The sequence below is a fragment of the Papio anubis genome, unplaced genomic scaffold (genome assembly GCF_008728515.1).
Source record: "Papio anubis isolate 15944 unplaced genomic scaffold, Panubis1.0 scaffold65, whole genome shotgun sequence".
Taxonomy (NCBI): domain Eukaryota; kingdom Metazoa; phylum Chordata; class Mammalia; order Primates; family Cercopithecidae; genus Papio; species Papio anubis.
The window spans coordinates 55,850-78,059 of record NW_022166724.1 but is presented as its reverse complement, the minus strand read 5'-3'; the positions used below and the strand labels follow the sequence as shown (position 1 = coordinate 78,059).

Genomic DNA, 22,210 nt, shown 5'->3' with positions numbered 1-22,210 from the left:
TGCATATTAAACAATATAAATTTCCTTTATTTTTCTAGCATGCTATAGTTATTATATACTTTCCAGTTAATATTTACATATGAGTTTGTTCCCTCTATGAATGTGGATCTTCTCAAGACCCTATATACAATCAAACTATGTATCCTATGGGCAATCCATGAGTTTCTGGGACACTTTTAGAGCATATGCCCTCCTTATAGAGCCTCTTCCTGCCTGTAAAGTTTTCCCATGACCCATAAAAAAGAATATCCTGGCAAATCTGACTTGTCCAAAGCCCTTGATTTATTCAGTTAATACATTCTCTGGTCTCAAAGTCCTTGATTTATTCACTTAATACATTCTCTGCTCTCTTAACAATTTTCAAAAGCTCAGTAATTTTCCTGATATATAAAAGGAACCTAATAAGCAATAACAATATAAAACTTAAAATATTGATAATATTACTTACAACTATTATTTATGGAATGTTTACTAAAAGAAACAAATTAACTCATTATATGTTTACAACAACCCTATGAGATGCTTATTATTCTCCCAAGTTTACAGATGATAAAAGATACTCAGAAAAGCTAATTAACATGTCCAAGAACAAACTTTGTAGATACTAACTTAAAATTTAGATCCCAGGTCTATTTTATCTCTAAAGTCTATTATGTTAATCACTAGATGACATTATCTCTACAATGAGTATGTGTTGAAGAAAAAAAATAAATGATGGCATTCCTTATTACTTACCTCTCTCCAGAAGTCCCCTGTTTCTATCTGTCTCACTTCTTTTAGATATTCCATTCATTTCTTTTCCATTCCCAGCTTTGACTCTGCCTATGGATCTATATCACGCCTCAACTCAAAGATTCTATGAGAAGCCGTCCAGATGAAATCCTAGACTTCACTAGACCCTTGAAGCCTCTCCCCTTGAATCCTGTTCTATAGGTTGTCATAGTCTTCCTGGTCTTGTATGTAGGGTCTAAATATTGTTGAAAACAAAATATAATCGTCAAGAGAGTATTAAGCATTCCTTTGAAATTATATTTTCCATAAATAAAGTGTTCACCAAACTGAACTCTTCTGTTCTGGCCCTGTTGGGAGGCAGTCAATACTATACAACAGTCTATCTTAGGTTTAAAAATTGTTTCTGCTTTTTTAAGATGCTCTTCCAAAGACAGGATATTTCCATGAAAGTAAATTTTATTTTATTTTTTCTTCATTCTTTCCTCAAATATCACTAGATCTGGGGATATAGCAAATGTTTCTAAAGAGAGCAACCAAACTATTAAGCCTCAGGATAAGGTTTAATATTAACATTAGCTACATTTAAAAGTACTTGCATAATGAGATAGTATTTCGGGGTCTTCCTCTCTTCCAAACTCTCCCCACCATCAATAATATTGCCTAAAATTGTACATTTTAACTTCCAAGCATGTTTGAATATAAGGAGATCATAATCATCAATTTTAGTTCCTTTAGAGTTTTACAAGTGAGGTAATTGAAGTCAATAGAGGCAAAGCAGCACAGCTCATCAGAGGCTGAAGAGGCATGATGTACAGGGCATGTCAGCTATATTTGACTTAACTAAAATTTCCATCTACATGAAATTTTTCTAATCAAATTTCTTGCACAAGGATGCAATTTCAGGCCAGTGTTTTTGTGCGATGTTTGTTTATACCAGAGTGACCACAGGTGGAAACAGAATGTTCAAATAACCCAAAGAAAAATAAATTGTACAGTGACTCATGATGTAGTCTGACAAAAGGAGGTTTGCCAAATTAAAGTAATAGTAATTAATAACAACTACTATATTAAAGGTGCCAGATTCCAGAATTTTAGCTGGAAAATATAAAAAGGATTGTTGAGTAGAAAATACAAAAAGAGAGCAGACACACAGAGAAAAGCAAGAACTCCATGGTGGAAGTAGATGTGTCATGAAAGAGAAATACCAGAAGAAGGGAGAGGGAAGGGAGGGGGAAGGGGAAAAGGTGGAGAAGGAGGAGTAGGAGGTGAGACTTTGAGGCCAGGTGGAGACAGACAGACAGAGAGAGAGAAAAAGAGAGAGAGAGCAAGCAAACATTTATTCATAGACATGCTGCTTTGGACCCTAAAGGCTTCCTACTTCTAATACAGTTCATATGGATTTTGATAACAAATTTCATTTTTCTTATGTTAGTCCCAGTGACTCTCTTGGAACCCAAAGACTTTAAGAAGTACATATGTAAACCAAAGCCATTTGATTTCTGTAGATACAAAAAAGATGAAACATACTCTATTCTATAACCTTTATGTATATTGACTTCTACTATGTCATGGTGTCTCTTTTCATTGTAGCCTTTGGTTATAATCAAAGTCTTTCTTAACCAAAAACTTATATTCTGAAAGTTGAAAAGGCAGTCTATTAAAGCTAAACCTTATCTAGTCTTTCTTTGGAATAATTACCATAACATAGAGAAAGCACATAAGAAATAGTATTTATTTATTACCTATCTACTTATTTAGTTTAAATTGACAATAATTTTATATATTTATAATGTACGATATGGTGTTTTGACTTGTGAATATATATAGGTAGATTCAATCAATGTAATTAACATGTATATCACCTCACCAATTTATCATTTTACATGACCACAGTTAATATTGTATTTTATGTATCAAAATTTCTGAAATAAATTTTCACATTATTCCCTCAAGAAAAAATGTTTTGAAACTCACCTTAACCAACTGGCAGACTGAATCTTAGCTGGCAGTGTTTCTTTTTAATTTTGTGGTAAATGACAACATTGCCATATCAAGTTGGAAATGATAATTTTTACTAAGGCCTGAGATATAGAATTTCAAGAGCATATAAATTTGAAGAATAGTAAGTATTTGAATTGCCTGAAGGAAAGGATGTTGTTATAGAAGAAAGGCTAGTTTCCAGTTTATCAACTGCTGTGCAAACAATGCCAATGAAGCAATGCTGGTGCCATCTATATTCTTTTAAGCATTTTCTAGGAAAATGACAAGTTACATTTCTATGAGACTATTAATTCAAGAACTTCCACCTGCAGGTTTTAAATACAAAACAGAATTGAACAAAATAAGCCTGTATTGCCAATACCTTAGGATCTCAGTAATGATCTAGATTAGCATGGCTGATAATGAAACCCTGTAAAACTTGTTTAACTAGAGCTTTTAATGAACTTTAATTGTGCAGATTAATTTATTATTAGAAGGAATTGCTTTGTAGAAGATGGCAGGTAAAAATTGATATCAGGGATTTAGTCAAAACTTCACTTTGCTACTATTCAGGGTGTCTTTCAGTTTGTTAATATTCAGACTAAACTCTTAGAAACCTTAACATAAACTTATGTATGCAAAATAACAGCGTAGCTCTTTTTTCTAATAGAAAATACAGATTTTCAAATAATACAATGTACCCATAACAGATGATAATTTATCTCAAATGAATGTCTTTATCAATTTACAGTTTAAAATCTGTTAATGTCAGTCAACCCAGGACTTTGGATCTATTGATATGTAATTTTCATGTGTGACCATTAGCTTCTATGATATACCTTTTTGTGTTCCTTCCAAAATTGATATGTTGAATTCCTAATCCCCAATGTGATTCTTTAGGACATGTGCCCTTTTGGAGGTCATTAGGTCATGAGGGCAGAGCCCCCATGAATAGGATTAGTGTCCTTATAAAAGAGGCCTAAAAGAGAAACTCATCACCACTTCATCAGTTGAGAACACAGCTAAAAGGTGCTGTCTATGAATCAGAAAGTGGGCCCTCAGCAGACACTGAATTTTCAAACAACTTGATGTTGGATTTTCCAGTTTCCAGAACTGTGGAAAATACATTTATGCTACTGTAAGCTACCCAGTTTATAATATTTTGTTATGAATAGATAAAAACACTTAGAATGCTCATAAATTTGGCTAAGTTTACACTAGTTCTGTGCCTTACACAGAGTAGGTACTTAACAGATGCTTGAATGAATACATTCTGCACCTTATTTTTTCCTTAAATACTATGTCACTTCTTCTTTCCCATAGGTTCAGAGACTACTTTCCTGATTAAATCTCATGGAAAGGAAGCCTCATTAAAGAGACTAAGGACACTGACAGAGGAAACTTAACCCAAACCTTCAAACTCTGGTAGGTGCGTTCACTCAATTTAAATGCCATGGTGAAACTAACGGGAATATGGGTAGGATGTAGGATGAGCAACCATCCCAACCATCCTAGTTTGCCTGGGATTGTCTCGGTTTCAGTAATGAGAGTCCTATTTCCTGTAAATTGTCTCAATAAAGGGCAAACTAGGATGGCTGATCATGCTGGAGTTAGAGAAGCAGTGAAAAGCACAACAGCAGGCAAATTTGCAGTAGACATAAGGAGTGGCTGTTTAATGAGTATAAAGTTTCAACTATATAAGGTGAGTAGTTCTAGAAATCTGCTGTACAGTGTTGTGCCTACTGTTAACAACGCTGTATTTTGCAGTTAAAAATCTTGTTAAAATGGTAGATATTATTAATACTATAAGTGGTTATATACAAAGCAAACAAAAGGGCATAAAGAAACATTTGGAGACAAAATATGTTTATTACTTTTATTGTGGTAATGGGTATAAGAATATGTCCAAACTTACCAAATTGTATATGTTTCAATTTTTCTTCAAGAAATTTATTTAAAAAACAAAGTATATTTCTCATCTTCACATAAAAAGAAAGAAACAAAACTGATGGATTCAGTTTTACTCTGCTTAAACAGAAAAAATTCTCATCTTCACTATTTCTTTTTCTTTCTTTTCTTTTTTCTTTTTCTTTTTCTTTTTTTTTTTTTGAGACAGAGTCTTGCTCTGTTGCTCATGCTGGAGTGCAGTGTCATGATCTCTGCTCACTGCAACCACCGCCTCCTGGGTTGAAGTGATTTCCCTGCCTCAGCCTTCCGAGGAGCTGTGATTACAGGTGTGCACCACCACACTCAGCTAATTTTTGTATTTTTATTAGAGACTGGGTTTCACCATGTTGGTCAGGCTGGTCTCGAACTCCTGACCTCGTGATCCACCCACCTCAACTTCTCAAAGTGCTGGGATTACAGGTGTGAGCCACTGTGCCCGGCCCATCTTCACTATTTTAAAAATATTGTTTAGGAGATTTCAAGGCTATGATCAGGAGCCACAATATATTCTGTGAATAAGCATTTTAGGTTTCTGAATGAATGAAAGTTACAGCCCCATACATTAATTTTTTTCCTTGAACATTTATTTTTAAGTTCCCTGGTACACGTGCAGGATGTGCAGGTTTGTTATATAGGTAAACGTGTGCCATGGTGGTTTACTGTACAGATTAACCCATCACCTAGGTATTAACCCCAGCATTCATTAGCTATTCTTCCTTATGCTCTGTCTCTGCCCACCACCCACCAATAGGCTCCAGTGCGCCTATTGTGTCCATGTATTCTCATTGTTCAGCTCCCTATTATAAATGAGAACATTTGGTGTTTGGTTTTCTGTTCCTGAGTTAGTTTGCTGAGGATAATGGCTTCCAGGTCCATCCAAGTCCCTGTAAGTGACAATATCTCATTTCTTTTTATGGCTGCATAGTATTCCATGGCACATATGTACCACATTTTCTTTATCAAGTCTATCATTGATGTGCATTTGTGTTGATATCATGTTATGGCTATTGTGAATAGTGCTACAGTGAGCATATCTGTGTGTGTATCCTTATAATAAATGATTTATATTTCTTTGGGTATATACACAGTAATGAGATTGCTGGTCAAATGGTATTTCTGCTTCTGGAATTTTGAGAAATCGCCACACTGTCTTCCACAAAGATTGAACTAATTTGCACTCCTACCAGGAGTGTAAAAGTGTTCCTTTTTCTATACAACCTTGCCACCTTGCTAGTGATAATTTCTTTGGCTGTGCAGAAGCTCCATAGTTTAATTAGATCTCATTGTCAGTTTTTGTTTTTGTTCCTATTGCTTTTCGGATTTTTGTCATGAAAGCTTTGTCTGTGCCTAGGTTCTGAATGGTATTACTTAGATTTTCTTTTAGGGTTTTTATAGTTTTGGGTTTTATGTTTTACATTTAAGTCTTTAATGTATCTTGAGTTGAGAGAAGAAAGATTCAGATGATCGGTAATAACAAACTTCTCTGAGCTAAAGGAGGATGTTCGAATGCATCGCAAAGAAGGTAAAAACCTTGAAAAAAGATTAGATGAGTGGCTAACTAGAATAAACAGTGTAGAGAAGACCTCAAATGACCAGACGGAGCTGAAAACCATGGCAGGAGACCTACGTGACCCATGCACAAGCTTCAGTAGCTGATTCAATCAACTGGAAGAAAGGGTATCAGTGATTGAAGATCAAATGAATGAAATGAAGCAAGAAGAGAAGTTTAGAGAAAAAAAGAATACAAAGAAATGAACAAAGCCTCCAAAAAATATAGGATATGTGAAAAGACCACATCTCTATCTGATTGATGTACCTGAAGGTGAAGGGAAGAATGGAACTAAGTTGGAAAACACTCTGCAGGATATTATCGAGGAGCACTTCCCCAACCTAGCAAGGCAGGCCAACATTCAAATACAGGAAACACAGAGAATGCCACAAAGATACTCCTCGAGAAGAGCAACCCCAAGACACATAATTGTCAGATTCACCAAAGTCGAAATGAAGGAAAAAATGTTAAGGGCAGCCAGAGAGAAAGGTTGGCTTACCCACAAAGGGAAGCCCATCAGACCAACAGTGGATCTCGGCAGAAACTCTCCAAGCCAGAAAGGAGTGGGGGCCAATATTCAACATTCTTAAAGAAAAGAATTTTCAACCCAGAATTTCATATCCAGCCAAACTAAGCTTCTTAAGTGAAGGAGAAATAGAATCCTTTAGAGACAAGCAAATTCTGAAACATTTTGTGACCACCAGGCCTGCCTTACAAGAGCTCCTGAAGGAAGCATTAAACATGGAAAGGAACAACTGGTACCAGCCACTGCAAAAACATGCCAAATTTTAAAGACCATCGATGCTAGGAAGACACTGCATTAACTAAAGAGAAAAATAACTAGCTAACAACATAATGACATGATCAAATAAACATATAACAATATTAACCTTAAAGGTAAATGGGCTAAATGCTCCAATTAAAAGACACAGACTGGCAAATTGGATAAAGAGCCAAGACCCGTCAGAGTGCTTTATTCAGGAGATCCATCTCATGTGCAGAGACACACACAGGCTCAAAATAAACGGACGGAGGAAGATCTACCAAGCAAATGGAAAACAAAACAAACAAACAAAAAAGCAGGGGTTGCAATCCTAGTCTCTGAAAAAACAGACTTTCAACCAACAAAGATCAAAAGAGACAAAGAAAGCCATTACATAACGGTAAAAGGATCAATTCAACAAGAAGAACTAACTATCCTAAATATATATGCACCCACCCAATACAGGAGCACCCAGATTCATAAAGCAAGTCCTTAAAGACCTACAAAGAGACTTAGACTCTCACACAATAATAATGGTAGACTTTAACACCCCACTGTCAACATTAGACAGATGAACGAGACAGAAAGTTAACAAGGATATCCAGGAATTGAACTCAGCTCTGCACCAAGCCGACCTAATAGACATCTACAGAACTCTCCACCCCAAGTCAACAGAATATACATTCTACTCAGCACCACATCACACTTATTCCAAAATTGACCAAATAGTTGGGAGTAAAGCACTCCTCAGCAAATGTAAAAGAACAGAAATTAACAAACGGTCTCTCAGACCACAGTGCAATCAAACTAGAACTCAGGATTAAGAAAGTCAAACAAAATCACTCAACTCCATGGAAAATGAACCACCTGTTCCTGAATGACTACTGGGTACATGATGAAATGAAGGCAGAAATAAAGACGTTCTTTGAAACCAATGAGAACAAAGATACAACATATCAGAATCTCTGAGACACATTCAAAGCATGTGTAGAGGTAAATGTATATACTAAATGTCCACAAGAGACACCTAACATCAAATTAAAAGAACTAGAGAAGCAAGAGTAAACACATTCAAAAGCTAGCAGAAGGCAAGAAATAACTAAGATCAGAGCAGAACTGAAGCAGATAGAGAGAGAAAAAATCCTTCAAAACATCAATGAATCCAGGAGCTGGTTTTATGAAAAGATCAACAAAATAGATAGACCACTAGAAAGACTAATAAAGAAGAAAAGAGAGAAGAATAAAATAGACACAATAAAAAAATGATAAAGGGGATATCACCACTGAACCCACAGAAATACAAACTACCATCAGAGAATACTATAAACACCTCTACACAAATAAACTAGAAAATCTTGAAGAAATGGATAAATTCCTGGACACATACACCCTCCAAACCCTAAACCAGGAAGAAGTTGAATACCTGAATAGACCAATAACAGGCTCTGAAATTGAGGCAATAATTAATAGCCTACCAACCAAAAAAAGTCCAGGACCAGACGGATTCACAACCGAATTCTAACAGAGGTATAAGGAGGAGCTGGTATCATTCCTTCTGAAACTATTCCAATCAATAGAGAAAGAGGAAATCCTCCCTAATTCATTTTATGAGGCCTGCATCATCCTGATACCAAAGCCTGGCAGAGACACAACAAAAAAAAAAACAAAAAGAGAGAGAGAGAGAGAGAGAGAGAGAAAGAATTTTATAGCAACACCCCTTATGAACATCGATGCAAAAATCCTCAATAAAATACTGGCAAACCGAATCCAGCAGTACATCAAAAAGCTTATCCACCATGATCAAGTGGGATTCATCCCTGGGATGCAAGGCTGGTTCAACATATGCAAACCAATAAATGTAATCCATCATATAAACAGAACCAAAGACGAAAACCACATGATTACCTAAATAGATGCAGAAAAAGCCTTTGACAAAATTCAACAGCCCTTCATGCTAAAAACTCTCAATAAATTAGGTATTGGTGGGATGGATCTCAAAATAATAAGAGCTGTTTATGACAAACCCACAGTCAGTATCATACTGAATGGGCCCAAACTGGAAGCATTCACTTTGAAAACTGGCACAAGACAGGGATGCCCTCTCTCACCACTCCTATTCAACATAGTGTTGGAAGTTCTGGCCAAGGCAATCAGGCAGGAGAAAGAAGAACGGGTATTCAGTTAGGAAAAGAGGAACTCAAATTGTCCCTCTTTGCAGATGACATGATTGTATATTTAGAAAACCCCGTTGTCTCAGTCCAAAATCTTCTTAAGCTGATAAGCAACTTCAGCAAATCTCAGGATACAAAATCAGTGTATAAAAATCACAAGCATTCCTATACACCAATAGCAGAAAAACAGAGAGCCAAACCATCAGTGAACTCCCATTCACAATGGCTTCAAAGAGAATAAAATACCTAGGAATCCATCTTACAAGGGATGTAAAGGACCTCTTCAAGGAGAACTACAAACCACTGCTCAATGAAATAAAAGAGGACACAAACAAATGGAAGAACATACCATGCTCATGGATAGGAAGAATCAATATTGTGAAAATGGCCATACTGCCCAAGGTAATTTACAGATTCAATGCCATCCCCATCAAGCTGCCAATGACTTTCTTCACAGAATTGGAAAAAACTACTTTAAAGTTCACATGGAACCAAAAAAGAGCCCACATTGCCAAGTCAATCCTAAGCCAAAAGAACAAAGCCGGAGGCATCACGCTACCTGACTTCAAACTACACTACAAGGCTACAGTAACCAAAGCAGCATGGTACTGGTACCAAAACAGAAATATAGACCAATGGAACAGAACAGAGCCCTCAGAAATAATACCACACATCTACAACCATCTGATCTTTGACAAATCTGACAAAAACAAGAAATGGGGAAAGGATTCCATATTTAATAAATGGTGCTGGGAAAACTGGCTAGTCATAAGTAGAAAGCTGAAACTGAATCCCTTCTTTACATCTTATACAAAAATTAATTCAAGATGGATTAGAGACTTAAATGTTAGACCTAAAACCATAAAAACCCTAGAGGAAAATCTAGGCAATACCATTCAGGACATAGGCATGGGCAAAGACTTCATGTCTAAAACACCAAAAGCAATGGCAACAAAAGCCAAAATTGACAAATGGGATCTAATTAAACTAAAGAGTTTCTGCACAGCAAAAGAAGCTACCTTCAAAGTGAACAGGAAACCTATAAAATGGGGAAAAAAATTTTTACAATCTACCCATCTGACAAAGGGGTAATATCCAGAATCTACAAAGAACTTAAACAAATTTGCAGGAAGAAAATCGAACAACCTCATCAAAAAGTGGGCAAAGGATGTGAACAGACACTGAAAAGAAGACATTTATGCATCCAACAGACACATGAGAAAATGCTCATCATCACTGTCTATAGAGAAATTCAATCAAAACCACAATGAGATCTCACACCAGTTAGAATGGCGATCATTAAAATGTCGGGAAAGAACAGGTGCTGGAGAGGATGTGGAGAAATAGGAACACTTTTACTCTGTAGGTGGGACTATAAACTAGTTCAACCATTCTGGAAGACAGTATGGCAATTCCTCAAGGATCTTGAACTAGAAATACCATTTGACCCAGCCATCCCATTACTGGGTATACACCCAAAGGATTATAAATCATGCTGCTATAAGGACACATGCACATGTATGTTTATTGTGGCACTATTCACAATAGCAAAGACTTGGAACCAACCCTAATGTCCATCAATGATAGACTGAATTAAGAAAATGCAGCACATATACACCATGGAATACTGTACAGCCATAAAAATGGATGAGTTCGTGTCCATTGTAGGGACATGGCTGAAGCTGGAAACCATCATTCTGAGCAAATTGTCTCAAGGACTGAAAACCAAACACCACATGTTCTCACTCATAGGTGGGAATTGAACAATGAGAACACTTGGACACAGGATGGGGAACATCACACACCAGGGCCTGTTGTGGGGTGGGGGGACGGGGGAGGGATAGCATTAGGAGATATGCCTAATGTAAATGACGAGTTCATGGATGCAGCACAGCAACATGGCACATGTATACATATGTAACGAACCTGCACATTGTGCACATGTACCCTAGAACTTAAAGTATATTTTAAAAAAATAACTGTTTTTAAAAAAAAAAAAACAGCTCTCCATTGATTTTTTGAAGGGTTTTTCATGTCTCTTTCTCCTTCAGTTTAGCTCTGATTTTGTTATTTCTTGTCTTCTGCTAGCTTGGGGACTTGTTTGCTGTTGGTTCTCTAGTTATTGTAGTTGTGATGTTAGGTTGTCGATATGAGGTTTTTCTAGCTTTTTGATGTGGGCATTCAGTGGTATAAGTTTTTCTATTAACACTGCTTTAGCTGCCTTTCAGAGATCCTGATATATTGTCTCTTTGTTCTCATTAATTTCAAAGAACTTCTTTATTTCTGCCTTAATTTCATTATACACCAAGAAGTCATTCAGAAATAGGTTGCTCAATTTCCATGTAGTTGTGTGGTTTTAAGTGAGTTTCTTAATCTTGAGTTCTAATTTGATTGTGCTGTGGTCTGATAGATTATTATGATTTCAATTATTTTGCATTTGTCGAGGACTGTTTTATTTCTGATTATGCAATCTATTTTAGAGTAAGTGCCATGTGGTGATCAGAAGAATGTATATTCTTTTTGTTGTTGTTGTTGTTGTTGTTGTTGGAGAGTTCTGTAGATATCTAGCAGATCCACTTGATCCAGAGCTGAGTTCAGGTCCTGAATATCTTTTTTAACTTTCTATCTTAATGATCTGTCTAATATTGTCAGTGTAGTGTTAAAATTTCCTACTATTATTATGCGGGAGCCTAAGTCTCTTTGTAGGTCTCTAAGAATTTGCTTGAGAATCTGGGTGCTCCTGTATTGGGTGCATATATATTTAGGATGGTTACCTCTTCCTGTTTAATTAAACCCTTTACCATTATGTAATGCCCTTGTCTCTTTTGATCTTTGTTGGTTTAATGTCTGTTTTGTCAAAAACTAGGGCTGCAACTTGCTTTTTTCTGTTTTCCATTTGCTTGGTCAATTTTTCCCCATCTCTTTATTTTAGTCTAAGTGTGTCTTTGCACATGAGATGGGTCTCCTGAAGACAGAATACTAACGGGTCTTGACTATTTTTCCAGCTTGCCATTTTGTGTTTTATAATTGGGGCATTTAGCACATTTACATTTAAGGTTAGTATTGTTATATGTGAATTTGATCCTGTCATTCTGATGCTAGCTGGTTATTTTGTAGACTTGTTTATGTGTTTGCTTCGTAGTGTTCCTGGTTGTTGTACTTCAGTGTGTTTTTGTAGTGGCTGGTAATGGTTTTTCCTTTCCATATTCAGTGCTTCTTTCAGGAGCTTTTGCAAAGCAGGCCTGATACTAATGAATTCCCTATGCACTTGCATGTCTGAAAAAGATCTTATTTCTCCTTCACTTATAAAACTGAATATGGCAGAATAAGAAATTTTATGTTTTTTTTAAAAGAATATTAAATATTGGGCCCCAATCTCTTTTGACTTGTAGGATTTCCACTGGGAGATCCACTGTTAGTCTGATGGCCTTCCCTTTGTAAGTGAAATGGCCTTTCTCTCTGGCTCCCCTTAACATTTTTTTCTTTCATTTTGACCATAGAGAATGTGAGGATTGTTTGTCTTGTGGCTGATCTTCTTGTGGAGTATCTTTCTGTGGATCTCTAGGTTTTCTGAAATTGAACATTGGCCTGTCTTTGGTAGGTTAGGGAATTCCTCCTGGATAATATACTGAAGTATATTTTCCAACTTGATTCCATGCTCCTCATCTTTTTCAAGTACCCCATTCAGTTGTAGACTCAGTCTTTTTAAATAATGCCATATTTCTCAGAGGTTTTGTTCATTCTTTTCTAATATTTTTTCTATTCTTGTCTGCCTGACTTATTTCAGAAAGATAGTCTTCAAGCTCTGGGATTCTTTCCTCTGCTTGCTCTCTATTCTGCTATGGATATTGTAATTGTACTGTGACATTCTCAGATTGTGTTTTTCAGCTCCCTCAGTTCAGTTATTCTCCTCTCTAAACTGGATATTCAGGTTATCAGCTCCTGTATCATTTTATCATGATTCTTAGCTTCTTTGCATTCAGTTATGACATGCTACTTTAGCTCAGTGAAGTTTGTTATTACCCGTTTTCTGAAGCCTACTTCTGTCAATATAGGCATCTTAGCTTCAACAAAATTCTGTGCCCTTGCTGGAGAGGTGTTGTGGTCATTTGGAAAAGAAAAGGCACTCTGGATTTTTTAGTTTTCAGCATTTTCACAGTGATTCTTTCTTATGTTTGTGGGCTTATCTACCTTTGATCTTTGTGGTGGCTGACCATTAAATGGGTTTTTTGTGGGGTATTTTTTATTCATGTTGTTGTTGTTGTTGCTTTCTGTTTGTTTTTCTTTCCACACTTAGGCAACTCCTATGTAGGGCTGCTGTAATTTTCTGGGGGCCCATTCCAGATCCTCATTGCCTCACTTCCTCCCACACCTGGAGATATCACCAGTGAAGGCTACGAAATAGCAGAGATGGCAGCCTGTTTCTTTCTCTAGGAGCTCTGTCCCAGAGGAGCACCCACCTGATGCCAGCCCTAATGCTCCTGTAGGAGCAACCACCTGATACTGGCCCTAATGCTCCCGTCTGGAGACCCCTGTTGGGAAGTCTCACCCAGTCTGAAAGAATGAGATCAACACCCCACTCAAAGAAGCAGTCTGGCTGTCCCTTGGCAGAGTGGGTGAACTACACTGAAGGAAATCGCCCTCATTCAGACTGCCTGGACTGTGTAGAGACAGCAGGCTTGAAAGACTAAGTCAGCTAAACCACAGAGATTGCAGCTGCCCCTGCCCCTGGGGACTCCATCCCAGGGAGATATCAGAGTTCTCGTCTAGACTTCTTGGACTCCCTGGAGCCAGCAGGCTAGAATGGCTGACTCAAACTGCAGAGATGGTGGCTTTCCTTACCCCTAAGAACTCAATCGGTCTCTGGCAGTCTCCAGCCTGCTGCCACTGGCCAGCTGAAATTCTAAACCAGTGGGTCTTAACTTGTGAGGTGCCATTGGAGTGGGGCCTGCATAACAACACACTGTGTGGCTCCCTGATTTCAGCCCCCTTACTAGGGGAATGCATAGATATATCCCCCACCTCGTCAGAATTCCCTGGGCCAGAGTATGCAAAACTCCTGGGTTTCTGTGTGTGCTGGAGTGGCCACTTTCCCGAGACTCTGCATGGTTTTGTGCTTCAAACCCAAGGCCCTGGTGGTGTGGGCTCACGAGGGGATCTCCTGGTCGGCAGGTCACAAAGGTCCGTGGGAAAAACATGGCTTCCCAAGCTGGATTGCACAATCCCTCACCACTTCCCTTGCCTGGGGATGGGTGTTTATATGGTTCCATACCACTCCAGGGTTGGCCATTGCCTCACCTTGCTTTTCTTCACTCTCCATGGGCTGAGCCATCAACCTAATCAGTCCCAATGTGAGAACCTAGATACCTAAGTTGAAAGCGCAAAATTCACTTACTATTTTCATTTATCTACCCATACATTTTATGAGACAAATTTCACTTCACTTTTCCTTTCACTCGTTGGGCTCCAGTCACATTGGTCATCTTTCAGTTTCTTATATATAGCAGTGTGCTTCTTTTTACATGCTATTCTTATGGCTAGAATGCCACCTTTCTTATGACCCAATATAGTGTCTGTTACATGGTAATCACCTATTACACATGAGTTGGATAATTTTATTTTTTTGTAGAGGACATTAGCAATAGAGCGGAATGAAACATCCTTACACTTGTTTACCAAAAACCACAAAAACAATTAATAAGTGACTATAAATCAAGAAAGTCGCTCTCAGAATACTCCAAGCAACAAGGAAACAGCAGAAACCCTGTGAAGTACAAGAATAGAGGATGGTCATATAGAAAAGAGTAGAAAAGTTTTTATCAACATCAGCCCATCTCCCACTCCAGAGCAGACCGTAACTAAGGGTGATCCCCTCAAAGGGATTTTCCACTTTTGGGAGGGGGAGGGAAGTAGGAGAGGATACCAGCAGTCCTGTTCACCATCACAGTTACCTGCAGCTTTAGCCAGCAGGGACCCCTGAAGTTTTCACAGTGCTATGCCTAGCTGATAACTTCCCAGAATCCATGTGCAGTGTTCCCCAACAGAGAAGGAGCCACCACTGTGTCTCCCGCTCAGGACTGGAGCTGTCACAGGGCTGATCCATGGCCCCAGAGGCCTGAGTCACCACTGTGCTCTCCCTACAGGAATCAAAATACCATAGCTTCTCACGATCTTCAAGACTGGAGCTGGACTGCCCTGTCCTGCAACCCATCCCCGGGACCTGAATTTTGGCTGTTACCCAACAATACCAGGGATGTGTTGCCACTTTTCTTCACCCAACTCCCAGACTTCTGAGTCATGACTTCAACCCACCATTACCAGGATGCAACAAATAGTTGTATCGGGTGGGATTTATACTTGGCATGCAAGAAAGCTTCAACATGAAAATCAGTAAGTGTGATATACTGCATTAACAGAATGAAAGATAAAACTATCTGATAATATCAATAGAAGGTGAGTAAGCATTTGACAAAATTTAGCACACTTTCATGATAAAAACATTCAAAACACTAGGAATAAAGTAAATTTACTTCACCATAACAAAAGCCATATATGAAAAACCCACAGTGAATATAATACCCAACAAAGAAAAACTGAAAGTTTTTATTTAAGGTAAGGGAAAAGACAAAGATGCTCACTTCTGTCACTTCTATTGAACATAGAAATAGAAGCCTTAGCGAGAGCACTCAGACAAAAAATAAACTGATGACATCTTTATTGGAAAGAAAGAAATGAAATTATCTCTGTTTTCAGGTGATTAGAGCTTTCATATGGAACATCCTAAAGACTCCATTAAAAAGCAGTTAGAATTAGTAAATGAACTCAGTAAAATAACAAGATACAAAATCAACCTATAGAATCAGTTGCATTTCTATACACTAAAAACAGGTAGACTATTCAAAGAAGGTTATTAAACAAACAATCTTATTAACAGTAGCATCAAAACCAAAAGAAGCACATGGCCCAAATCTTCATCTCTACATAGAGGAGCAACACCCCGGCAACAGAGGACAGACTGCAGAGTTGCCTACCATGGCCTGAAGAACCAAATAGAACTTCTGGAATTTAAAAAAAAAAAAAAATCCAGGCAAACCTAGAGGTGGAAGCCTCAACAATAGATTAGACCAAAGAGAAGAAATAATTAAAGAGCTCAAAGACTGGTATTTTGTATTAATTCAGTCAGACAAAAATAAAGAAAAAATTTTTTTTAAATAAACACAGTATTTAAAACATATGGAACTATGTAAAGTGACCAAACCTACAACTTTTTGACATTCCTGACAGAGAAGAAGAAAAAAGCAAGCAACCTGGAAAATATATTTGAAGGTATAATTCAGAAAATTTTCTGAATCTTGCTAGAGAGGTTGACATCAAAATATAAGAAATGTAGATAAATCCTTCAAGATACTATAAAATATGACCATCCCCAAAGCATGTAGTCCTCACACTATCCCAGGTCAATGTGAAAAAAAAATCTTATATGCAGTGAGAAAGAAGATCAAATTACCTATAAATAAAATCCCATCAGACTGTCAGTGGATTTCTCAGCAAGATCCTTACAAACATGAAGAGATTGGGGCCTCATTTTTAGCTTTAAAAAATTCCACCAAGAATTTCACATCCGACCAAATTAAGCTTCATAAATGAAGGATAAATAAAGTCTTTCACATACAAGAAAACAATAAGGAAATTCATCACCACCACACTGGATCTACAATAAATGTTTAAAGGACTTCTAAATATGGAAATAAAGGGATGATACTTCCTATGATAAAAGCACATGTAAGTAGAAAGCCCAAACACCTTATAATGCAACTACAAAATGGAATCTACAAAACAATTAGATAACAACACAATAACAGAAATGAAACATCACATGTAAATATTAATCTTAAATGTAAACAACCTAAATACTTCACTTAAAAGACAGAGAGTAGTAAATTAGATAACAAAGCAAGACCAAACATTCTGCTGGCTTCAAAAAACTCACTTCGTATGTAATGACACACATAGACTCAAAATAAAGGGAGAGAGAAAGATCTATCAGGCAAATGGAAAACAAAACAAAACAAAACAAAATAGAAGGGCACACTCTTTGTGTATCAGATAAAACAGACATTAAACCAATAGTAACAAAAAGGGACAAAGAAGGGCATTACCTAATAATAAAATGTTCAGTGCAACAAGAAAATATAACTATCCAAATATGTATACATTCATATGCACCCAGCTTTATACAACAATTACTACTAAATATATATTTTTAAAAAAACAGCCATAAAATAATAGTGGTAGACTTCAACACACCACTGACAGCTTTAGACAGATCATCAAGACAGAAAATGAACAAAAAAATTCTGGACTTAAATAGAATATTTGACCAAATGGAATTGATATTGATCTAAATAACATTCTACCTAACAACCACAGAATACACATTCTTTCTATCTGTACACAGAGCAGTTTGACAACATTCTTGATCATAAGGTGATAATAAATACATTTAAAAAATCAAAATAATGCAAAGCATCTTATTGTACCAGAGTGGAATAAAAATAGAAATCAATACCAAGAGGACTTATGAAAATTACATAATTAAGTGGAAATTAAACAATTTACTCCTGAATGAATTTTAGGTAAACAAATTAAGGCAGAAATCAAAACGTTATTTGAAACAAATGAAAATAGAAATATGACATATGAAAACCTCTGGGATATAACAAAAGCAATGTTAGGAAAAAAGTTTATAGCACCAAACAACTACATCTAAAAGGGAAATATCCCAAATTAATAACCTAAGGTCACAATGAAGGAACTAGACAAATGAGAACAAGCTAAATCAAAAGCTAGCTGAGTGGAAGAAATCGTTATCATCAAAGCAGGAAGAAATAAAATTGTAATCAAATAACTATTAAAAAATCAACACTCTCACTCATAAGTGAGAGCTGAACAATGAGAACACATGGACACAGGGAGGAGAGCAATACACACTGGGCCTGTCAGGGGGTGTGGTTGGAGGTAGAGCAAGAGGAAAACGAGCTAATGTATGCTAGGCTTAAAACTTAGGTGATAGGTTGATACTTACTTCTCGATACTGAGATTGATAGGTGCAGCAAACCACAATGGCACACATTTACTTATGTAACAAACCTGCACACCCTGCACATGTACTCCAGAACATAAAATAAAATAAAAATAGATACGGAAAATCAACAAATTGGAAAGTTCATTGTTTGAAAAGATATAAAAGATTGATACACTATTAGCTAAATTAACAAAGAGAGAGAGATCAAAATAAGCAAACTTAGAAATGACAAAGTTGACATTACAACTGATACCAAGGAAATACAAAAGATCCTCAGAGACTGCAAGTATTCCTAGTGTTCCATTATTGGAACAATAAGCATGTGGGAGCTATTTATATCCTACTGCTCAAGGTCATCACCAAAGTCTGATTGCAAAACTTAAAAAAAATTGCAGCCTCAGGCTTAAATGGGTTAATACCTCTATACACACAAACAAGAAAATTGAGAGGAAATGGATGAATTCCTGGAAACAGACAAACTTCCAAGTTTGAACTAGGAAGAAACTGAAACCGTTAAGAGACCAAATATGACTTAATAAATTGAATCAGCACTTAAAAAAATATATATATCCTAGCAAAAGAATCTAGCCCTGCACCAGATAAATGGTGAGTCAAATGCTAACAGATGTACAAAGAAGAGCTGGTACCACTTTTACTGAAGCTTCCAAAAAATTAGGGTTTCTTTCCTATCTTTCATTGAAGGCAGTATAATCCTGATACCAATCCTGATACCAAAATCTAGCAAGGACGCAACAAAAAAAGAGAACTACAGCCTAATATCCCTGATAAACATAGATGCCAAAATCTTCAACAAAATTCTACTAAACCACATTCAACAGCCCATCATTCATCACAATGTAGTGGGCTTTATTCCTGGGATGCAAGGATGGTTCAACGTAGGCAAATCAATAAATTTCTGTTATCACATAAACAAAATTGAAAACAAAAACCATATTATCATCTCAATAGAAGCAGAACAATCATTTGATAAAATTCAACCTCGCTTCATAACAAAACCCTAAAAAAAACCTAGATGTTGAAGGAACAAACCTCAAAATAATAGCAGCTATTTATAAGAAACACAAAACAAACATCATACTGAATGGGCAATAGTTGGAAGCATTTCCTCTAAGAACTGTAGCAACACAAGGTTGTCCACTGTTACCACTCCTGTTCAACACAGTACTGAAAGTGATAGCAAGAGTAATCAGGCAAGAGAGAAAAATAAAAGGAATCTAAATATTAAAAGGGGAAGTAATATTATCTCTGTTCATTTTTGATACTACTGTAGATGTAGAATACCCAAAAGATTCCTCAAAAAGACTCCCAGATCTGATAAATTGATTCAATAAAGTTTCAGGATACAAAATCAATGTACAAATACCAGTATCATTTCTATACTTCAATAACATTCAAGCTGAGATCCAAATCAAGAATGCAATTTCATTTGCTGTATCTGAAAAAAAAAGGTGTACCTAGGAATACCTCTAAACAAGAAGGTGAAATATGCCTACAAGGAAAACTACAAATCACTGTTGAAAGAAATTGTAGATGACACACAAAAAAATGGAAAAAATATTCCAGCTCAGAGATTGGAAGAATTAATATCGTTAAAATGGCCATACTACCCAAAGCAATCTACAGATTCAATGCTATTCTAGTCAAACTATGAACATCATTTTCAACAGAATTAGAAAAAAATATAATAAAATGCATATGGTGCCAAAAAAAGCCTGACTAGCGGAAACAAGTCTAAGGAAACAGCCAAGCTGGAGAAATCACATTACCCAACTTCAACCTATATTATATGGCTACAGTAGCCAAAACTGCATGGTCCAACAAAACAGACTCATAAAGAACCAGAAAAGAAAATAGAAACCAGAAGTAGAATTGCATATCTACTGCCATTCGACCTGTGACAAAGTCTACAAAAATTAGCTGTAGGGGAAGGACTCTGTATTCCATAAATGCTTGTGGAATAACTGGCCAGTCATATGCAGATGAATAAAACTAGACTCTTACCCTCTACCATCAAAAAAAAAAAAAAAAAAAAAGTTAACTCAAGATGAATCAAAGACTTAAATATTAGACCTCTAACTATAAAAATCTTAGGAAAAAAACTAGAAAACACTATTTTGGTCATCAGCTTTAGGAAAGAATGTATGACTAATTCCACAAAAACAATTGCAAGAAAAACAAAAATTGATAAGTGAGACCTACTTAAACTAAAGAGCTTCTGTTCTGCACAGCAAAAGAAACTATCAACGGAAAGAAAACCCTAGAGAATAGGAGAATGTATTCATAAGCTGTGCATCTAGCAAAACACTAATATCCAGTCTATAAGAAAGTTAAACAATTCTACAAGTAAAAACCAAATAATTCCATTAACAAATGGTAAAAGGAAATGAATAAACACTTCTCAAAATAAAACATACAAGTGGCCGATAAAAATCAGCAAACATGCTCCAGATCCCTAATCATTAGAGAAATGAGAATGAAAACCATAATGAAATACCACCTCACATCTATTAGAATGCCTATGATGAAAAAGTAAAAAAAAAAAAAAAAAATTGGTTGATGCAAGACAAAAGGCTGCATAGAAAAGGGAATGCTTATACATTGTTGATGAGAATGCAAATTAAAAAACACTTAAAACAGAAACAGAACTGCTATTTAACCTAGCAATCCCATTACTGAGTATTTGCCCAAAGGAAAATAAATTGTTCTATCTAAAAGACACAGGTACTCATATGTTTATCAGACAACTATTCACAACAGCAAAGGCAAGTAGTCAGCACAGGTGCCAATCAATGGTGGATTTTCATTCATAGGATTGAAGGAAGAAAATGTAGTATTACATGTACACCATGGAACACGATATAGCCATAAAAAACAAAATTATGTCTTTTGTAACAACACAGATGCAGCTGGAGGCCATCATCACAGGTGAATTAACAAAGGAACAGAAAACCAAATACTGCATATTCTCATTGATAAGTGGAAACTAAACATTGGATACACACGGACACAAAGATGTGGACAATAAACACTGGACCCCAAAGTAGGGAGTGAGAGGAACAAGAGCTGATAAAACTACCCATGTGCACTACCTGGGTGACAGTATCAATTTACCCCAAACATCAGCACCATGCAATATACTTGTGTAACAAATATGCATATGAACTTTCTGAATCTAAAATAACAGTTGAACATATTTAAAAAGTCAAATTGAACCCCAAAAGGGCACAAATAGCCATCGTAATTCTAAGCAGAAAGAATGAAGCCAGAGACATCACATTGCCTAACTTCAAACTATACTACGGCCCTGTGGTAACCAAAAAAGCATGGTACTGGTACAAAAATAGACACATAGATCAGTGAAACAAAATAGAGAACCCAGAAATAAGGCCACACATCTACAACCAATTGTTCTTTGATAAAACTGACAAAAGTTAACAATCAGTAAGGGACACCGTAGTCAATAAATGGTGCTTGGAAAACTGGGTACGCAGATACATAAGAATGAGACCCAATGCCTACTTCTCACAATAAACAAAAACTAACTCAAGATGATTTAAATACTTAAATATAAGTCCTCCTACTATATATATAAAAAAAAAAGTACTAGAAGAATACCTAGGAAAAACTTCTTCTGGACATTGGCCTCGGCAAATAATTTATGTCAAAGATCTCAAAAACAAATGCAACAAAAATTGAATTAAACTAAAGACCTTCTACACCATGAAAGAAAATATCAACAAACAGACAACCTAAAGAATGGGGAAAATTATCACAGAATATGCATCTGAAAAAAGACTAATATCCAGGTTATATAAGAAACTTAAGTAAATCAACAAGCAGCAAACATCTTCATGAAAAGTGGACAAAATACATGGACACTCCTCAAAGGAAGACATACAGGCAGTCAACAAACATAGGAAAGGGTTCTCCACACCACTATTCATCAGAGAAATGTAAATCAA

General features: G+C 36.4%; 1 protein-coding gene across 1 annotated transcript in view; it reads right to left on the bottom strand.

Annotated features, from left to right (window-relative positions):
* Positions 1–15,353, bottom strand: part of LOC101025860 (ret finger protein-like 4A) — a 56,031-nt gene extending 40,678 nt beyond the window's left edge. Inside the window, 1 exon segment of the mRNA XM_031662439.1 lies at positions 15,233–15,353. Within this exon segment, the coding sequence (XP_031518299.1) occupies positions 15,233–15,353 (121 nt within the window).
* Between the last annotated feature and the right edge of the window lie 6,857 nt (positions 15,354–22,210).